This window comes from Vipera berus (assembly GCF_964194415.1).
Source record: "Vipera berus genome assembly, chromosome: 3".
Classification (NCBI taxonomy): Eukaryota; Metazoa; Chordata; class Lepidosauria; order Squamata; family Viperidae; genus Vipera; species Vipera berus.
Genome location: NC_138204.1, coordinates 65,258,760 through 65,280,442, shown reverse-complemented (window position 1 = coordinate 65,280,442; position 21,683 = coordinate 65,258,760). Strand labels below are relative to the sequence as shown.

Sequence of the window (21,683 nt, the reverse complement as noted above, 5' to 3'; positions counted from 1 at the left end):
TTGCCTCAGTTGTTAAGGGAACCACTGAAATTGTTACGTTAGTAACAGGGTGGTTAAGTGAATCTGGCTTCCTCATTGACTTTGCTTGTCAGAAGATGAACACTGCAACCGTCATAAATACATGCCAGTTGCCAAGCACTCAAATTTTGATCATGTGATCATGGGGATGTTAGAGCAGTCATAAGTGTGATAAACAGTCATAAGTCATTTTTTCAGTGCCATGGTCACTAAACAAATGGTTTTAAGTCAGGAACCACCTCTGTTCATATTTTCTGAAATGACATATGTTAGTATAAAATAAAGGGACGCAGTGGCTCAGTGGGTTAGGATGCTGAGCTTGTCGATCAGAAGGTCGGCAGTTTGGCGGGTCAAATCCCGAGTGCCGGGTAGCAGAATCCTGCCAACCAAGCAGTTCGAAAGCACGTAAAAATGCAAGTAGAAAAATAGGGACCACTACGGTGGGAAGGTAACAGCGTTCCGTGCGCCTTTGGCGTCTAGTCAAGAGTTGGAAATGACTAGCACGAATGTGTGGAGGAACATTTGCCTTTACCTTTAGTATAAAATAGTATAAAATTATGCAGCATACTCTAATGAAACACCTTGAAAACACAGAATGTTTTTATCTTAGGATCTTTCTACAATCTCCCTTGTGTTGCTGATTTTATCATAGATATACTGCTTGGTTCACCAAGTGCTGAGGTGAGTAGTTTGCATTTCTGTTTCAAAGATATTTTTTTCCAGGACATTAGCAACATAAACATATTTTACATGGATAGATCTGTATAAGGGACAAGTGGTAAATATTTCCTACTGACCTAAGCTAATTTTACACGATTAATAACATGCTGCATAAAACTCCAAGAATAAGAAAGCTGTACTGGGGGGCGGGGGGAGAAACGGGAGAAACAACATATTACATTACTTTAAAAGTTGTTATGATTCTTGATCCATGTATACAAGCTTAAAATCAAAATTATGTTTGCTTCGTGCAGAATGTAACTTGTCAGCATTTCTTGTATAGAGAAAATTATCCAGTTAGAAATGCATTTAATCTTAGTTCTATCTAACTAAGCATGGTAGTACAGCTTTTTTAAAAAGATATCTATTGATTTCAGGTTTGTAGACCATTAGCAAGGGAGACTGTAATGATTGGGTGATAGAACTGCCAATCAAAATACAGCACCAGTGAGCACCTCCTCCACAGTTTCATTCCAGCACAGGAAGGGAACTGGAGAAAGTCATTTGGGAGGTGGAAGGACAAATCTGAGGCAGATTTGGAGTACAAGCTTGGGAATATCTTATATTAGAAGATAGGAGAGGATAGGAATATAGAGACTTAAAAGAATTTCCAAACAAAAAAAGGAGCTTAGTGGGGATAGTATAACAAAAAGATAGTACAGTAAAAGAAAAGAGTCATAAAAGGCATTTCAGATGAATCCATGCTAAAAGGCTTAGCTTAATATGCAGTGAGCGAAATGTCACGGTGCTGGTATTTCCAGATGCCAAAAGCACTTTTGTTTCGAATGGTTTGTGACCAGATATTTGCTTCCTTTTTTCCAGATTCGTCGTGTTGCCTGTGATCAATTATATACCCTTAGCCAGACAGATACATTGGCTCATCCTGAGGTTCAGAAACCCAACCAATTTCTCTTGAGTGTCATTCTTACTGCTCAGCTGCCCCTTTGGTCACCTACCAGCATCATGAGAGGAGTCAACCAGAGGTAAGCTGGAGACATGTTTGTTCTGTGCAGAATGTAAGAATTAAATATAAGCATTTGTCTGAAATGTATACTTAAATGAAAATAACTCAGCCAGAGAAGCAAAATGCCTAAGTGCTAGAAATGAACTGAATGTGTTCAGTCTCCTGTGGAAATGATGCCATCATATAGAACTTGTTGGGCCCCAATATACCCACTTCTTCATGTAAGATCTTTTTCAATGGACAGTTGAAGAAAGTAGTTCATGGTAGCTTTTTGCCAAGTTAATATATTCTTAACTATGTGACTGTACAATATACACAAGCAAAATAGGTCAAGCTAATAGTTCACTTTATTCACTGTTGTGGTGTGCCATAAAAAACGTTTCTATATAGCTTCCGTTTAGGACGGTAAAATAATTTAAATACAAAATAAGATAATAAATCTTGAAGTCAAAACAGTGTCAGCAAAAAATAACCCCGAGTCAGAAAACAGACTTTAAACTGCAGAACATTTGGTTCATTTCAGATGGGAAGACAGGGATGTAGTACCAAGATTGCGCAAAAGCTTTACCTTTGGTAAATAACTTATGACATTAATGACTTTCAGTATTATCAGGCACGATATCCTACAAGGCTGGTAGAACTATGTATTGGGGCTATTGATTTACTACAGTTGTTGTGTTCTTGTAAGGCTCCGACCAGAAGGAGGTGTTGTGGAAGGATTGTTGAACAGCTAGATCAGGGGTAGGCAACCTTGGCTCTTTTATGACTCGTGGGAGTTGAAGTCCACAAGTCATAAAAGAGCCAAGGTTGCCTACCCCTGAGCTAGACCATTATTCTTTGGTTATCTCATAGGATCTGTCTTTCCTCATGCAGTTTAGTATCTACATGAAACTGCTGGAAGAAATCATTCAGAAATTTGAAGTGGAAAATTTCTACTTTTCTGGTTGTTTCAGGAAAGACCATTCAGACTGTTTTTGTGTAGAATCAATAGTGCAAGAAATGGTTTTGATTCTGACCTGTGTTAGCCCTATTATCATTAGTTATCTTATTTGTTTTGTACATCATTTATAAATCCCATAAATCGGTAAGTCCCATTCATAAAATCTTTAATAGTCCAAGCAAGTCCATTAGTTCTCTACTGAGACAGAGAGCTCATGAAAAGTTAGCTCATCAATAGGACATTAACTTTGAATGATTAACCATCACTGGACAACAAAGCACCACTATGTAAAGGTAGTTCTCCCTTAACAATGGTAACTCCATTGCCAAGCACAATGTCATATGACCACACCAACTTACGACAGCTGCTATTGCAGTTCAAGTTGACATCATGGCCATTAAGCTCAACATCATATGATCACCATTTGCAATGTCTTGCTTGCTTCTCCCTTGATTTTGCTTGTTGGAAACCAGAACTGAAGGTTGCAAATGGCGATCACATGACCTCCCTGCCATGTGGAATTTTGATCATATGACTGTGGGGATGCTGTTGATAGCCACAATTACAATGACCAGTTCTAAGTCTCACATATCCATGGTTTAGTACCGGATGAAATTAAACATGGGAATGCTATTATGCCCACCACCACCACCAAGGTCATGGAGAAAAGATGGAGTTGTATGGTGGATGAGTGGGTTTCAGTCCTTTGACTGTTCAGTATCCTCCTCTACTGTTGAAAGATCAAATTTAACATTTCCTATGTGGGACTGCTGCAGTATGTTCACCAATTTAGTATTTTTCATCGTAGTCATAGTGTGATGAATGAGTTTATTGAAAATCCCAGCACAGTTTTTTCCCAAGACAAACCTTTTGAGAGCCTTCAGTGCCAAGTCTGAGATTGCTTAATTTCTTCAAGAGGGAGGTGATAAGTTGTAGTAAAACACAGCAGCATCTCCAGTTATCCTACTACTGGAAGGTTGCTTTGTAAGCCAATCTCTACATTTCAGTCCTTTTAAAATTATGGTTACATTTTCAGTTTAAAAGCAGCATTCTGTTGAACATGCAGGATGTTCAATGCTTTAAAAAGCATTAAAACAAGTAGCAAATCCTAGATTTGCTTTTAATGAAGATTTTAAGCTATTGTATTTTTGTAAACACGATATAGGCCAATTTTCCCAATTACAAAAAAATTCAAGAAAAATACAACTTTATTTTTAATATAAAATTTGCATGTCTGGATCCGTTAGCTTAATCAAAGTAAAAAAGTTTTATGAGAAAATATATGTAAAAGTGAAGATTTCTGCAAATTGTCATATGCTTATAAGAATCTTAATAGTAATTGCTTGAGTTCATTTTTAGACACTTGTCCCAATGTACGGAATACTTTGATCTTAGATGCCAATTATTGGACGATCTTACATGTAAGTAGTAGAAACTAAAACTGCTTTAAATTGCAAAAGAAAATGTTCTTTATTCAAAAAGATAGGATTCTAGGTATATCACAACCAAAAACATTTATTCTAAAAAAGCCAACTGAAATAATGTTATTCTTACAATTTTTCTTTTTGAACTTTGTCCTAAACTCCGTCATTTAGTTCAAAATCCACAGTTTAGATTTATCCTGAACAAAGCAGAAGAATAACAGTATTTGCTAATCCCACTTTTAAGACTAAGAAAATAAACTTTTCTATCTTGTTGACAGAAATAACATCTTTATAGAGCTTTAATAAGTAGGCAGAATAATTCTGAGATTCTTTAAACTAACTGTACATAAGCTACATAAAACTGTATATAGTTATATAAACTATATGAGTAAATGGAAACATTATCCCTTTTCAGTAACTATTTCTGAAATGATTTTTAAGATGTGAAGTTATTGTAATAATGTAAATTGTCATATTTGATTCTGGTAACAGAGCCACATTTGAAGTTATGTATTTATTTGCAGGTTGTACTATCTAAAGATCTCAGGCTTGTCATTTTTAAGGAGAAGGAACTAGGTTAATTTTTAAATTAAATGCTTGCTTTATGTCACATGTCTTAAATTAGCATTAGCGTTGATTTCAGTGATGTTTCTCTTTGGAGTATTTGAATATAGTGGTATGCTTAATCTTTTCCTTCTGGCCCTTCCTTTGTTTGGTTGTTATCACATAGCTTCAGAAATGGAACAACTAAAGATAAGTCCAGCTGTCATGTTGGAGGATGAAATCACTTGGTTGGATAATTTTGAACCTACTCGTGCAGCTGAGTGTGAAACCAGTGAAGCTGACAACGTGTTATTGGCAGGACATTTAAGACTTATTAAGACTCTTCTCTCACTTTGTGGGGCAGAAAAGGAAATGCTAGGTAACTATTACTTTCCACAACTCATGTTTTAATTGCATTATAATTTGCAATTATTTACTCTTTTGCAAAGTTAAATGTAAATACAACCTTGGTTAAAAATTATGACATTCTGCTACTGTCAGTACTATCTTGGTCTTTTGGAAAATACTCTTCTTACGTGGAAGCTTGCAGGTAAATATTTATTTAGTAAACCAGAGAGTGCTGCTGTATGGGAATTTTACTTTTTCAGCACGGTGTGTAAAATGATACGATCAACACAGCGCTCTAAATCAAATATAAACAAGAAGTTTATTTCTGTTCAGTTATTTCTGTGTTTTTGTCCGTCTGTATGTATATGTACATATACATATACGAGAAATACATGTTCTCTGATTGCCTGTGTATCTAGCAATATACCATTCTGTTCTGTAAATGCTTTCTGCAAGCATGTTAATTCTTAACTGTAATAATAATATTTTTGGTTTTTTACATAGGTTCATCTTTGATCAAACCATTATTAGATGACTTCCTGTTCCGAGCATCCAGGATTATCCTGAACAGTCATTCTCCAGTTGGCAGCATTGCTGCTACTCAGCAAGATTTTCACCCAAAGTAAAGCATATATTAGTGTATTGATGGTAGTAAAGAATAGGGGGTAGGGGGTATTATGTTACTTGATTGATCAGAACTGTCTATGTGTAAATCAAAATGGGGCTTTTTCATTTTTAAATATCTGCATTTCCTATCATTCACTTAGTTATCTTCATTCTGAAATTAAGTAACTAAAATAAATATATGCTACTTATATGTAAGGGTGTAGGTCTCTATACACATGTTCTATATAGTATGTTTTAAATGTGTACATTTTGAGAGGAAGCAACTAAATTTCATTTTTAAATGTGTGCCATTGTGCCCACAGGAAAAAATGACAATAAAGGTTATCTAATCTAATACAAATATCCCCAAGAAGGTTACTAAGGAGCTTCATGGTATCATGATTATAGATCAGTCCTGGGTCATTTATTGATATATACTTACCTTAATAAATACCTTTGCTGAATGAAGTTAAGCTGATTGTCAGAAGGGAGGGCTCTTTTAGCTGTGATATAGCCTGCTTGTGCCTCTGCTACACTTTTGGAACCAAGCAGAAATATTCTACATTTTATGTAGAGGGAATGTGGAATGACTGTTGTAATGTATTTAGCATCCTATTACTCATAGATTGATGTTAGATTTAATTGTGCTTTTACTTTTTTAATTCTCTTATTCTTAGAATGTAATCCACCTAAAATATTTAGGATTGAATAAAGTACAAGTATGCTAAATAAGTCGTATTTTCTGGATGTGTAGAGAAATAACCTTTAAAGATTTGTTTTATTCCACATTCTCAATTTTAAGTCACTTCATTTATCCAAATCTATTGCTATTTCTAAATGGTCATTTATTTTACTTCAATTTGATGATTTGCAATTATGTATATTTCTAGATTTCTCACAGTATAAAGTACAGATTACAGAGCACCCTGGAAACTGTTCATAGGGTACTGTTTTTGACATCTTAATAATTTCCATCATGTTTGACTTAGACAAATCACTCAAGCAGTTCATACTGAAAAAAACCAAGTCCTCAATTAATGTTATTAATATTGGTATGGAATTCAATTCCTCCACATTTCTGAGATCAAATGTGCAGAATCAGATGGTAACTGTAGCCCATGACCCAATAAAGGTTGTCCACCTTTAATTACATCCTCCACCACATATTACTTTATAAATGGAATCAAAAATAACTATCTCCTTTGTCTGCATGTACAGTATAATAGCTTTAACTCATCCAGGAAATTAAACAGATGATTTTAGAATTGCTCTGCACAGAAAGGCCCTAAACCTCAATTTATTCTCTTTGGAAGCAGATTACTATATTTTACAAGTATTAACAGCTGAATATTGGCTATGAATAATTGAGTCCTTTGTTTTAGATGCAGTACAGTGAACAGTCGCTTAGCAGCATATGAAGTTCTAGTAATGTTGGCTGATAGTTCACCCTCAAATCTTCAGCTTATTACAAAAGAATTGCTTTCTATGCATCACCAACTTGATCCAGCTCTTTCCAAGGAATTTGATGTAAGTATACAGGCTTTATTTTAATGCAAATAGTATCCAAAGATGGCAGACGTGCTGGGGAGAGCTCTGTGAGCCCCAGTGGCAAGGCGTCCCCCAGGAGCCCCCCAGGGATGTCGTTAGACCCCTGGGATGGGGTCAGAAGTTTGGGCAACTAAGTTGGGCAATACGCCGCCCGCTGCCTCCCCGGGCCAGCCATAGGGGCGCCGGGACATCTCCTGCCTGCCCCCTAGGCCGTTGGGCGGCCGATTTGAATGGAACCAACGTCTCCGCCCTGCCTCGATCTACTCCTGGGCGACGGCGGCGCCTCCGAGGGAACAAAGGAGGCGCCGCGGGTCAGCTGTGTGGCGGAAACAGCACCAACGAAAACAACAGCGACGGTGACAGCTGCTCCGGGCCCCAGTCGATCGCTTGCCCAGGAGCCTTGACAGCGGCGATAGCGGTGGCGGCGTAGCGTCCCCGGCCCGCCCCTGAGCCGCTGCAACCGTTGCAGGCGTCTGGAGTGGAGCCGGCGCCCTCGCTCTGCCTCGGCCAGCTGATCTGCTCCTGGGCGTCGGCGGCGTCTCTGAGGGAACAAGGAGACGCCGCGGATCAGCTGTGCAGCGGAGGCGGCGGCAACGAAGATGACGACGGCGGCGGCAGCTCCTCCGGCCCCCAACCGATTGCTCTCCCAGGGCCTTTGACAGCGGCAGTAGCAGTGGCGGCGTGGCATCTTCGGCCCGCCCACTGAGCCGCTGCAGCCGTTGCAGCCGGCTTGACTGGGGCCGTCTTCTCTGCCCTGACTCGTCCACCTGATCTGCTCCTGGGCAACAGCGGCGTCTCCGCGGGATCAAGGAGGCGCCGCAGATCAGCTGTGCGGCGGAAGCGGCGGCAGCGAAGACGAGGGCGGCGGTGACAGCTTCCCCGGGCCCCAGCCGATCGTTTTCCCAGGGGTCTTTGACAGCGACGATAGCGGTGGCAGCATGGCGTCTCCGACCCGCCCCCTGAGCCGCTGCAGCCGTTGCAGCTGTCTTGAATGGGGCCGGCGTCTCTGCTCCGCCTCGACCACCTGGTCTGCCCCTAGGCGGCGTCGGCGTTTCCAAGGGATCAAAGGAGGCGCCGCGGACCAACTGTACGGCGGAAATGGCGGCAACGAAGACGAGGACGGCGGTGACAGCCTCTCCGGGCCCCGGTCGACCGTTCTTGCCCAGGGGCCTTTTGACAGCGGCGGTAGCGGCAGCGGCGTGGCATCTCCGGCCCACACCCTAAGCCACCTTCTTCGAGGCACCTTGAACGGAGACGGCAACGGCAGCGACATGACACCAGGGACTCCCGCACCTCTGGGAGGCCACGCTCCGGACGGTCCCCAACCAATAGGGGCCTATGGAGCTGCAGCCGGGAACAACGCCCAGAGTATCAGGGAGGAAACTGTAAGGGCAGCTGAACCACCAAAGCCGACGCCAGTTAATGAATCCCTCCACCTGCCTTCTGCCCACTCTCAACCATCCTTGCCCACTCTCTCCCCACAGGACATGACGGGCCTGGGTGCAAGCCACGGTGGCAGAGTGGCTTGGCCTTACACCTGCAACCCCATAGAGGTGGGAGCTCTATGGGGTATGCTTCACCCAGAGTACGTTCTGGACCACCCCCGGATACAGAGTCACACCCATCGTGAGAGGATGAGGAGTGGCCTGCTTCTGGGGTTCACCCGGCCAAGTGGCAGCGGCTGGGTGACGGTCCAGAAACCCACCTACCCGACTCGACCCTCCTGCAAATTCACCATCCAGGGGACTGCCTTCCCGGAACCCCTTGTGACTCCATGCTCCTTCAATACTCCAGCACAGTACTGCACGCCCTCAGGGGTTCCCCCCTCTCCTGGGTGCGACCCGCCTACACTACATCCAATCTCGATGACGGGCCCGACCACTGGGCCTCTGAGAGATGGCCGGGCAGGGTCAGGGGCCTCCAGCATAAGTCCAACAAGAGGCCCCTGATTAAGTTCTTAGTTAAGTTTTTTGTGGGGTTAGGGAGGGGGGTGGGAGAAGACTATGGTTGCTCGGCGAAGGGGGGCCTTCCAACAACCATAGCACAGGCCAGGCCTATGATCGTTCGCGAAAGGGAGGAGCGGGGTTCAGTCCACGACGAAGCCCAGTGGCGAGCTAACGGACAACCAATTTCCAGGACGGTGGGGAACGGCAGAAGGTGCACAAGCAGAGGGCCGTATCGACACCGGGAGGGTCATCTCCGCTTTCTACAAGCGGTGGGACGCTCCGACCCTCTGTACTTTCCCCGAGGACCCGGGAGCGAAGATGTGCAGCCTCCTGAGCTCAGGCTGGTCTACCTAAATGCCAGGTCCGTTGCTAATAAGGCTCCCCTTGTTCGAGACCTAGTGGAGAGTGAGCACGTGGACCTGGCTTGCATCACGGAAACCTGGCTGGGCCCAGAGGGTGGTGTCCCTCTGGTTGACCTCTGCCCGCCTGGTTTCCGGGTGCTGCACCAGCCTCGGGCCCATGGTAGGGGCGGAGGAGTGGCAGTAATCATCAGGGAGACCCTTAGCCCGCGGGAGACCACCGTCCCTCAGATAGTCGGTTGTGAGTCTCTCTTTCTGAGATACGGTCCGGGGGCGCAGTTGGGCCTGCTGCTGGCGTACCTTCCACCTAACCGCGCAGCGGCAGCCCTGCCTAAGCTACTCGATGTCCTCTCGGGGCTGGTGGTTGAATTCCCCAAACTCATGGTTTTGGGCGACTTCAACCTACCGTCCCTAGGAGGATCGTCCGAACTAGCTCGGGAGTTCATGGCTTCCATGACGGCCATGGACCTGTCGCAAGTAATTTCAGGACCGACTCATGAGGGAGGCCACACCCCTGACTTGGTGTTCTTATCTGGACGGTGGCGTGATGATATTGGTGGGGGCTCCCCAACCGTTATGCCCCTGTCATGGACCGATCATCACCTCCTACGGCTAGACTTCCGCTTTGCCACCCCCCGCCGTGGGTGCACGGAGCCAACCAGATGGTACCGCCCCAGGCGCCTAATGGACCCTGATAGGTTCCAGGCAGCGCTTGGGAACCCACCTGCACTCCCTGCTCACAGCTCGGCGGATGCCTTAGTGGAAGCCTGGGAAACGGCAGCCACAGAGGCACTTGACCGAGTTGTACCCCTGCGGCCCCTGACCCGGCGCAGATCCCAGCGAGCCCCATGGTTCACCGCGGAGCTCCGGGAGATGAAGCGTCGGAGACGGGGCCTAGAGAGCCGTTGGAGATCCAGTCGATCCGAATCCGACCGGTTGCGACTAAGAATCCACACCAGGTCTTATCTCGCAGCGATAAGGGTGGCGAGATCCAATTACTTCTCCACCCTCATCGCGTCCGCAGATAATCGCCCGGCTGCCCTGTTCAGAGTGACTCGCTCCCTTCTGAACCAAGAGGTGAGGGAGGAACCCTGACAGGGTCGAGCCGAGGAATTCGGTCAATATCTGTTGGATAAAATCGCTCGGATTCGAACCGGCCTGGACTCCAACTGGGCAGAGTCTGAGGAACAGGACATGGGCAGTCTTGTCGACGTCATCTGGGAGGAATTTGATCCTGTAACTCCAAAGGAAGTGGACAGGATTATGAGGAGGTTGAGCTCCTCCACATGCTTACTGGACCCGTGCCCTTCCTGGCTGGCTTATGCAGCTCGAGAGGGGACACGAGGCTAGTTTCAGGCGGTCATCTCTGCTTCTCTGAGTGAGGGTCACTTCCCCGCCTCCTTGAAGGAGGTGGTGGTGAGACCTCTCCTCAAGAAGCCCACCTTGGACCCAGCTTCATTGAATAACTTTCGTCCAGTCTCCAACCTTCGCTTCCTTGCGAAGGTTGTTGAGAGTGTGGTGGCACATCAGCTTCCTCAGGTCCTGGATGAAGCGGATTATCTAGACCCGTGCCAATTGGGCTTCAGGCCGGGCTACAGCACGGAGACGGCATTGGTCGCTCTGATGAATGATCTCTGGAGGGCCCGGGACAGGGGCCATTCCTCTGTCCTAGTCTTATTAGACCTTTCGGCGGCTTTCGATACCATCGACCATGGTATCTTGCTGCGGCGCCTCAGAGGATTGGGAGTGGGAGGCACGGTTCTGCGGTGGTTCTCCTCCTTTCTCCTGGGACGCTCGCAGTCGGTGTTGGCAGGAGGACAGAGGTCGACTCCGAGGCCTCTCGTTTGTGGAGTCCCTCAGGGGTCGGTTCTCTCGCCTCTCCTGTTCAACATCTACATGAAACCGCTAGGTGAGATCATTCGTGGTTTTGGAGTAGGGTACCATCAGTATGCTGATGACACCCAGCTTTTCATCTCAACCCCAAACAACATCAGTGATGCCCTCGACGTGATGTCCCGTTGCCTGGAAGCGGTTCGGGAATGGATGGGGAGAAACAGGCTTCAGCTCAACCCGGACAAGACTGAATGGCTGTACATACCGGCATGCCAGGATACTCGGAGCATTCCATCCCTTAACATCGGGGGTGAGTTATTACCCCCTGTTGATAGGGCCCGCAACCTGGGTGTCCTCCTAGACTCACAGCTATCCTTGGAAGAGCACATAGGAGCTGTGACCAGGGGGGCCTTCACTCGGGTTCGACTTGTGCGCCAACTACGACCTTATCTGGACCTGGATGCCTTACGTACAGTCACCCATGCTCTTGTGACCTCTCGCCTTGACTACTGTAACGCTCTCTACATGGGGCTGCCCTTGAGAGCCACTCGGAAGCTTCAACTGGTGCAGAGTGCAGCTGCACGAACACTTTTGGGGGCCTCCCGATACTCCCATATCACACCTCTCCTCCGTGAGCTGCACTGGCTTCCAGTTGCCTTCCGAGTGAAATTCAAGGTGCTAATGATGACATACAAAGCCCTACATGGCATGGGTCCGGATTACCTACGGGAGCACCTTCTACCAACGTCAACACCCCTCCGTCCTGTACGCTCCCACAGAGAGGGCCTCCTCAGGGTGCCACCGGTCAAAGAATGCCGGCTGGTGGCCCCCAGGGGGAGGGCATTCTCAGTGGGTGCGCCAACCCTCTGTAACTGCTTGCCTACCGAAATCCGGATGGCCCCCGTCCTTCGCACCTTCCGGCGCGACTTAAAAACTTACTTGTTCCAGCAGTCCGGCCTGCCCTGATAGCTCTTGGGGTTTCATTTGTTTTTACTATTGTTTAATTGTATACCTACCTTGCTCTGTACACCGCCCCGAGTCCCTCGGGAGAAGGGCGGTATATAAAAACAAATAAATAAATAAATAAATACTACTCAGAGGTTTACCCAAAATATACATTGAGTAAAATCAATATGGGTAAGTTCCATACTTAAAGCAAATATTTCAATCAGCAACATTAGTTCTTTGTAAATTACATCTATTTTTCTATGTTACAATTTTTTCTTCTTTCCTCTACCCTCAGTATCTCCCACCTGTAGATGGTCGATCCATTTCTGGTTTTGTGGGGCTAAAGAATGGTGGAGCTACATGTTATATGAATGCAGTTTTCCAACAACTGTATATGCAGCCAGGTCTTCCTGAGGTAATATTTATTTATAGTCTTGTGAAAAATGCTTTTAGCAATCCTGTTAATTATATACATAGAAGTTTCTCGGGAAGGAAGGATTGTTGACATATAAATCTATGATGAAGAGAAGCAGCAACTTGAAATTGACCCATGTTAACAACTAGTTAACAGACTCGGTCTTCCCTGGGATAGTCCAATGTGAATCAGTGCTGAGGTAAGAAATAAGACTCAGAAAAACTAAATTTGATTCTCCAATTATTCAGTATGACTACAGTGCAAGCAGTATCATTTTATTTTATTTTGTGTAGAATGAATTTGGCGGGGAAGCTATGCAGAGTTGAAATAAGAATCAGAGTTTTTAAATATGCTCTTTTAAACATTTCATTTTTAAATGCCTGTTGGATTTAGTGGTCTCCTATGGCGGAGAATAAATGCCAAATTGGGAGAAATTTATGCAAAAATAAGGGGCATTCATAAGGAATGATGTCCCTTCCTGGGCTGATTGTCAAAGATTGCAGTAGAGGTGTGAGGCATGGATTTAGTTTTTCATAAAAAACGAAAACACTAATCCAAGATAGCTGGTTGATGTACCTCTTAACAGATTATGACATAACTGCGCAGGATGAGAAACAGATGACAATAAGGCAGAGCCATGTTACTTAGAACAAAGGTTCTTTCTGTCACCGAAATGTTAATGTTAATGCTAACTAATGATTTTCTGATAACAATAAGAGCAAAGCTGATGGTTATCAGCGGATCCAAAGGTTTGTACCGGAATATTATTATTAGTCACTTCAGTGGCACAAATGACTACAAATAAATCTTGTTGCACTTTCAATAAACACTCTTGAAAATTGTTTCTAAAGGCATTGCTTTCAATCGATGATAACATGGACAATCCTGATGACAATGTATTCTATCAAGTTCAGTCCCTCTTTGGTCATTTAATGGAAAGCAAGCTGCAATATTACATACCGGAAAACTTCTGGAAGGTATTACTTACTGTTTTTTAAGCATGAATCCTTTTCTTTTCTTTCTTTCTTTTTCGTCATGATTTAAAATGATAATTTAGATCACAGCATTTTGAAAAAAACAGTAATGTTGTAAAGGATTCCCATTTGATTTTAGTTAGCCCTACTCATAGTCTCTCAGTGATATAGAATCCTAAAGTTTGTTTGTTTAAATTCATTAGCCTTCCAGTTGTAATGGACTCAAGTAGCATTCTTCTCTTTAGTAATATTCTCAGGAAGAGAATCCAAAGTAGTATTCTCAAGAGAAGGTATATTTTCTTGTAAAAAAAAGTTGGGTAAGGATAAGAAGGCACCTTTTTCTTCCTGTTTAGATTGGCTTACTTACTTAGTGCATTCTAGTGACATTTATAGATCTTGAAGCATTTAACTGAGTGGATTGCATCTATATTTTATAGATCTTTAAAATGTGGAACAAGGAGCTTTATGTACGTGAACAGCAAGATGCTTATGAATTCTTCACCAGCCTTATAGATCAAATGGATGAATACCTTAAGGTGAATTACACTTTTGGTACATTGGTATATTAATTCAGTTCATTGTTTCAGTTGATGCACAGTTAATCTGCTGTTGGCATTTCAATCTCTTACAGAAAATAGGAAGAGACCAGATCTTTAAAAACACCTTTCAGGGCATATATTCTGATCAGAAAATCTGTAAGGATTGTCCTCACAGGTAAGTGAAGATCAGGTGTCATAAGATAAAGTAGATCTCCCTCTCGGCATACTGAAAGTGAAATCTATAGGTGAAGAAAGAGATCCACTTTTGTAAGCCTTTGCATGGCAAACGGAAAAATCACTATTCTTTATCACTTTACCATTGGTATCAAATGAAAGCTTTGTATACACCAATCTCAAACTGTTACATTTCTGGACTTTCTAGAATTAAGATAGAGGTGGGGGAGGATATCTATACAGATCCTGGATCTGCATACTTCCTGACTAGGTATGTTAACATGGAAAAAGGAGAAACTAGAGAAGCAAAGAAAAAGCATGCCACATACAGGTGGCACAATTCACTGGTTTACCGTACTTTTAATAAATAATAAAGGTGGTTACTGAAATAGACAAAATCTTGCAGCTTTGTTTGACATATAGGGTGCATTTGTGAATTCTTAGTTTTTGTTTGAAAATCTTAATATTCTCTTCTTTTTCTTAATGTTGTAGGTATGAACGAGAGGAAGCCTTTGTGGCTCTCAACTTAGGGGTCACTTCATGTCAAAGTCTAGAAATTTCACTGGATCAGTTTGTTAGAGGGGAGATCCTAGAAGGAAGTAATGCATACTACTGTGAGAAATGTAAAGAAAAGGTAATTCTTCTACTTTATCTAAGAGTTAAAAGTACTTTGATTTTTCTATGGGAAGAGAGTTCTCTGGATTCATGAGTGCTCTGAGAAATTTTGAGTCTGTCCTTAGCTGTATATGCTTCATATGTGCTTGTTTTTTAATTAAATATTTAATTAAATCTTTATTTAATTAAATCTTTAAACCTTTCTTCAGGGTTAAGATGATATGTATAGAAGTCCCTTATTTTTTTCCCTTACAATTATCTTGAATAATAGTGAATCCTCAAGATTTCCCTCTGATTTTCAAGCTGAAAAAGAATATGAAACATTGTCATAAGACCGTTTAGAAACTATAGCTTTGCAATCCTGTATTTCTGTATGTTCTGGTGGTTGAAAAATTGTAGAAATCAACACTTGGTTGCCATGATGAGTAAAAAAAATCTTCAATTTTTCATTTCATTTTTATGTTTGGGAATTAATTTTGGTTTCCTACCCAAATGAAAACAATTATTTTATTTATACATTCTCAGTAGACATATCAAAGAGTTAAAGTGAATGTAAGAACTGTTTCTTTAAAAATGCTGCAAAGGGAAAAAGAAATGCTGCAAGGAAATTAACACACTGAACATTTTTGTAGTTTTGTACCCTTTAAAAAAAACTGGTAAAAATGTAATACTTTATCCTGCAATATGCAACCTGGAGAATCATGTAGCCTCAGAGCCACTTACTGGTTCTCTGAAAGTTCCTGTTTTTCTTGTAAAATACTAATTTTATATTTCCATGTGATATTTTCCATTCCATGAAACTTACCCTAAATCTGTACTTATAAAGAGCTTGTTGAAATACTTTTTGATTACTTTGTACAGAAAATGATGTAAAATTGTTAGCATTGTCAAAAAGAACGCTATAAGCCCACTGTTGCTTGGATGTACTTCAACACTGTTGAAAAGGGTAGCTTGCTGAATTTGCTTCAGGGTAAAAAGGAACTGAAAATGGTTTCTCTAGTAGTGTCACTAGGTTGATAATGCTAACAGCATATAGCTATAATATCTGTGAAACAAATTTAAAATTTACTCCTAGTCTATAGGAGTAAAGTAACAAAGTTCCTATAGATAAACAGTAGACCAAAATAAGTATTTAGCTGAAACTTTGGTTCATTTTTTTTAAGAGAACTACAGTGAAACGGACCTGCATTAAAGCTCTACCCAGTGTATTAGTGATACACCTCATGAGATTTGGCTTTGATTGGGAAAGTGGACGTTCCATAAAATATGATGAACAGATCAAGGTAAGCTTAACCTTTGTTTACATGTGTTTACCTTTTTAAGGAGACACAGTCTTTATTTTTATTATCTCTATGCATGTAGCCTGTCTATATTAAAATAGGTGCATGGACTGGTAAAGTTAAAGGTAAAAAAAACTTCTACCTAAAGATACATGGTGATGGTGATGACGATAAAAAAATGTAACAACTTTTTTTCTATAGATATAACATAATTGATTATGGTGGGTTTTTTTAAAAAAAAAAAGTTAAGATTTTTAGTTTTCCTCAAAGGGTCTTTTTAAAAAGCTAAGGCAGTGTTCGGGAGAAACTGAAAATGCTATGATTTTACCCAACCAATAAAGTAATTTATTTTATTCTATCTACATCTTGGTTGTATAAATTTATAAAAATCTAGGTTTTATACATTTTGTAGAAAATTGAAGAAAATCTATTAACATGCAACGTACTTCAGGTTTAAGTTTAATCTGTTTCATTTTAAACAGTTCCCTTGGATGCTGAATATGGAACCCTATACAGTTTCAGGAATGGCTCGCCAAGATTCTTCTTCAGAAGTTGGTGACAATGGACGACATCTAGATCAGGGATGTAAAGGGTCTCCACAGAAGAAAGTGGCTCCTTCAGAAAACTATGAACTGGTTGGCGTAATTGTGCACAGTGGTCAAGCCCATGCAGGCCACTACTATTCTTTTATAAAAGATAGGAGGTAATTGGAAATAACTGTATTCTCATGTGGGGTGGTCAGTTGTTGATTTGCTAGATTAAAAGCTAGATTATAATTCAGGTGTTGAATTATAAATCTTGTTTGGCAAACATTTTTATGTAGCACACCAAGCTTTATAAACTTACATCCTCACCGAACTAATACCACCAGATTGGATTAATATTTTCCTTTTACATATTGCTCCATTAACTGATTGCCTAGACTGGTCGTGAAGCTATAGATTTAAAGGCAGATATGAAATACAGTGTATGTTGGTAAACTAGAATATTTGTATGTTGATGTGTTTTGCAAACTTGGCTTAACAGAAGACAGGAAGAATATATAACACTCTTTTTCAGAGTGCCATTGTTATGTATGCAAACTAACATAGATATTGTTGTTGTTAGCTGCGAAGTCATGTCCGACCCATCGCGACCCCATGGACAACTTTGCTCCAGGCCTTCCTCTGCTCTACCATCTGCTGGAGTCCATTTAAGCTCACGCCTACTGCTTCAGTGACTCCATCCAGCCACCTCATTCTCTGTCGTCCCCTTCTTCTCTTGCCCTCAATCTTTCCCAGCATTAGGCTCTTCCCCAGTGAGTCCTTCCTTCTCATTAGGTGGCCAAAGTATTTGAGTTTTAGCTTCAGGATCTGGCCTTTTAAAGAGCAGTCAGGGTTGATCTCCTCTAGGACTGACCGGTTTGATCGCCTTGCAGTCCAAGGGACTCGCAGGAGTCTTCTCCAACACCGTAGTTCAAAGGCCTCAATTCTTTGGCGCTCAGCCTTTCTTATGGTCCAGCTTTCACTGCCATACATTGCAACTGGGAAGACCATAGCCTTGACTATACGCACTTCTGTTGACAGGGTGATGTCTCTGCTTTTTAGTGTGCTGTCTAGTTTTCCCATGGCTTTCCTCCTGAGGAGCAAGTGTCTTTTAATTTCTTGGCTACAGTCCCCATCTGCAGTGATCTTGGAGCCCAGGGAAAAAAAACCTGTCACTACCTCCATTTCTTCCCCATCTATTTGCCAACATAGATATAGAAAAGGGTTATTGACAGACTCGGAGAAACCCCTAGATTTCCAGAAACCCCAGAAATGCAACAAATAATAAAATTAATCTTCAAAATTTCCAAAGACTTAATAAATCTGATGAATGTTGATTGGGGATGAAGGAGTGAATGGGACTGGAAAGTAAAAAAAAAATAGCATTTAAGATATAAGTTGTGCTATAGTTATATTTTAAGGTATCACCTGAAACATTTAAAACACCATGTTCAAAAATGAATGTAGTCTGGGTTTGTTTGTTTTTTCCTGTAACCACAGGGGAAGTGCGAAAGGAAAATGGTATAAATTTAATGACACTGTTGTTGAAGAATTTGAACTTAATGATGAAACTTTGGAGTATGAATGTTTTGGAGGAGAGTATAGACCAAAGGTTTATGATCAATGTAAGTATAAGCCTACATTTTCATTATCTCTTACAAGTGTTTTTAGCATATCTTAATCTTGTTAGGAACATCATTTGAAAAAAACTTTAATCAAATCTTGAAACTCACAAATGTGACTTACATATATTTTAATTAGGCTACTAATTAATTTTGTGGAATAGATAACATAAAAATAAGCACTAATAAATAACAGATGGTTCGGAGTCAAAAATGGAATAAACTGTATAGCTAGCTGAGCAACGTAAAATTACTCACCTTGGTGTTTTTCCCCTAGAAATCTTAGTAAGTAAGTTAATAGCATTGGTTGTGCCAAGATTAATGGGGCTTCAGGAATAAACTGGGGAGGACAAATTTCTGTTTAGTCCCTTTCAGATGAGACACACAACTATTTGAGTGCTTTTACTACAGCCGTTTTAATTACTATCATAAACTACTTTATGAAAATGTACTTAAGGTGTACTCTTACTATCGGAATCAGGTTTCCCAATCAGAATATTTCCTTCCTTCACTCCTTTCTTTCTTCTTCAGCAAACCCGTATCCTGATGTTCGCCGTCGCTACTGGAATGCCTACATGCTCTTCTATCAACGGGTCTCTGAACAGAACTCCCCAGTCTTGCCAAAGAAAAGTCGAGTCAGTGTTGTGCGTCAAGAAGCTGAGGATCTCTCCTTGTAAGCTTTCTTCTCTTTAAAATCCAGCCTTTGATTCATCTACAAAATTTCAGTACTTCTGACTTTCCAAAATTAAGGTTATCCTGTCCTAGAACAAAACCTATTTAGAAGGGTATCCTTGAGCCTGTGTCTGACTATACATAATCCTAGGACAAGTTGCAACATGTTTAGAGCTTGGGAAAAGCCAAGAGAAATTTGAAAATAGATACTGAAGAAAAGAAAAGAAAAGTGTGTGTGTGTTTGTGTGTGTGTGTGTGCGCGCGCGCGCGCACTATTTTAATTTGACAGATGGCTTCCTGCCAGCTAGTGATTCCCAGCATGATACTTAGTTATATTAACAGTTTTTGCCACAGCTGTAAATGTGGTTGACCACATTAGTGAATCTGTGTTTTTATCCATTGCTTTAGATCTCTATCCTTTTAAAATACGTATTTCTTGTCCTATACTAACCTCAAATAAATCACCAGTTTTATTTATGGAGAGATAGACCTCACGCATTCATTTAAGAAATTTGCAAAGAGGTGAGAGTTTCTCTGATATGGAGGATTGTTGTATAATAGATAAGTATTTAATACATTAATAATGACAGAATATAGTTCATATTTACCTATACAAGCTGTGCAATCAAATGTACAATGCAGGATGTACACTAAACTTGAGGTATAGAAACTGATGGACAATTAATGTTTGTAATATCATTTTTTTCAGGTCTGCCCCATCTTCTCCAGATATTTCACCCCAATCATCTCCACGTCCCCACAGACCTAGTAGTGATCGTCTGTCCATTTTGACCAAATTGGTTAAAAAGGGAGAAAAAAAAGGCTTATTTGTGGAGAAGATTCCAGTTCGAATATATCAGGTAAGCCATAATTACAGCATTGTTAAAAAGTTAGATTTTCATGGTCATTTGCTGAAGTATAAATATATAATCAGTATTTCTTTATATAGTAGTTTCAGTTCTGAAACAACCAACAAATAATATTAGAAATTTACATTTTGCTAATTATCAAAAATTGACTTTGTTTCCTTGTATCAACTTAATGTAAAGCACATACTTTAAGCTGCTGTTTGAAGAATCCATGCCTATTTATAAATAATATTGCTACAATCCTTTAGCAGTCCCAAGCATTTACCATCCCAAGCATTTGACAAAACAAGAATCTTGTGTTCATGAGAAAGAAAAAGAAGGCAAGGAGAATGACCCATAAAGAGTATCTGAAGTAAAATTGAAAGAATAGTTAAGATCAGAAACTTTATTTAGTCTAAACAAAATCTTGTTTGTGCCAACAGCATTTATGATACCTCTCTAACTTTCTGCCCTTGGAAAACATGCAGTGAAACCAAAGAATTACATGCAGGAAAGTGAAGATCTAGTTTAATTAGGAATAAAAGGCTAAAATATATGTCAGAAGTATGAACACATAGGACAAAAGTTAGTGTGAATGCATATGATAAAAGAAGGAAGACATAGATTTATTATTATTCCTTTTTAGCACCTTGCATAACCCAGCTTATTGTGAAAGGAAATGGTATGCTTTTTAGGCATGTGTGAAGCACAATAAAATAATAAAGTGGGGTTTTTTTAGTGAGATTTATTTTTTTTTATTAAAGAGTTTTACAAAAACAAAATTTTACAATATATCCCCAAATCCCTCCCACCCCAAACCCACCCACTTCCCCCACCCACTTCCCAGAGCTAAATACAGGATTATAGTTACAACAATCATATTCTAAATAAAAATTATGCATAATATACAATTAACCAAATTCATAATGTGCTTTAACTCCCCTTTAATATAACTACAAACAACGTGCCAATAACAATATCCCACTAAAATCTACTCATAAGCTAAATGGAACTTTTTAGTCCCATATTTGTTCTGAATATAATTTATCCATCTCCTCCAAACTGAAATATATCTTTCCTGTGAATGATCTTTCAAATAAGCAGAAATCTTAGACATTTCTGCAAGATTCAAAACTTTAAACACCCATTCTTCTATAGTGGGCAAACTATCCTTCTTCCAATATTGTCCCACCAGTAACCGTGCTGCTGTTATCATCTTCAACATCAAGTTAGTTTCTTTAACATCACAATCTACAACAATACCCAATAGAAACAATTGCGGAGAAAACTTTATCTTTCTCTTAAAAATCTTTTGAATGTTCCACCAAATTTTAATCCAAAAAGCTTTTATATTTCTACAAGTCCACCATATGTGAAAATAGGTAGCTTCTAAACTACCACACCTCCAACATTTAGACTGTAAATTAGGATACATGTTGGACAACTTCTTGGGATCCAGATGCCATCTATAAAACATTTTATAAAAATTTTCTCTTAAATTTTGAGCCTGAGTAAATTTAACATTTCTGACCCAAATTATCTCCCAGGTGTCCAACGAAATTGGTTCCTGAATATTTTGTGCCCACTTTATCATGCAGTCTTTAACCAGTTCCGTTTCCGAATCCAATTCAATTAAAGCATTATATATCCTCTTTATATGTGCACAATTTAAATCTCTAATTTGCTTTACTAAATTTTGATCTGTAATTGTGATGCCAACCTTTTGATCTGACTTCCACCTAGCTTTCAATTGGGTATATTGAAACCAAGAGTAACTTATGTTTTCTTGTCTTAACTCCTCTAATGGTTTAAGTTGCCAATCA

General features: G+C 40.9%; 1 protein-coding gene across 4 annotated transcripts in view; it reads left to right on the top strand.

Moving 5' to 3' along the window:
- The window catches only part of USP24 (ubiquitin specific peptidase 24), a 97,917-nt gene that overhangs the window by 59,245 nt on the left and 16,989 nt on the right, over positions 1–21,683 (top strand). For all 4 annotated transcript variants that reach the window (XM_081322892.1, XM_081322894.1, XM_081322891.1 and 1 more), the window contains 16 exons: positions 629–699; positions 1,561–1,721; positions 4,002–4,063; positions 4,797–4,988; positions 5,462–5,579; positions 6,946–7,090; positions 12,493–12,612; positions 13,464–13,589; positions 14,024–14,122; positions 14,218–14,300; positions 14,792–14,933; positions 16,078–16,197; positions 16,677–16,897; positions 18,219–18,343; positions 18,872–19,013; positions 19,722–19,872. In XM_081322892.1, the coding sequence (XP_081179018.1) occupies positions 629–699; positions 1,561–1,721; positions 4,002–4,063; positions 4,797–4,988; positions 5,462–5,579; positions 6,946–7,090; positions 12,493–12,612; positions 13,464–13,589; positions 14,024–14,122; positions 14,218–14,300; positions 14,792–14,933; positions 16,078–16,197; positions 16,677–16,897; positions 18,219–18,343; positions 18,872–19,013; positions 19,722–19,872 (2,078 nt within the window). The remainder of the gene's footprint in view (positions 1–628; positions 700–1,560; positions 1,722–4,001; positions 4,064–4,796; positions 4,989–5,461; positions 5,580–6,945; positions 7,091–12,492; positions 12,613–13,463; positions 13,590–14,023; positions 14,123–14,217; positions 14,301–14,791; positions 14,934–16,077; positions 16,198–16,676; positions 16,898–18,218; positions 18,344–18,871; positions 19,014–19,721; positions 19,873–21,683) is intronic.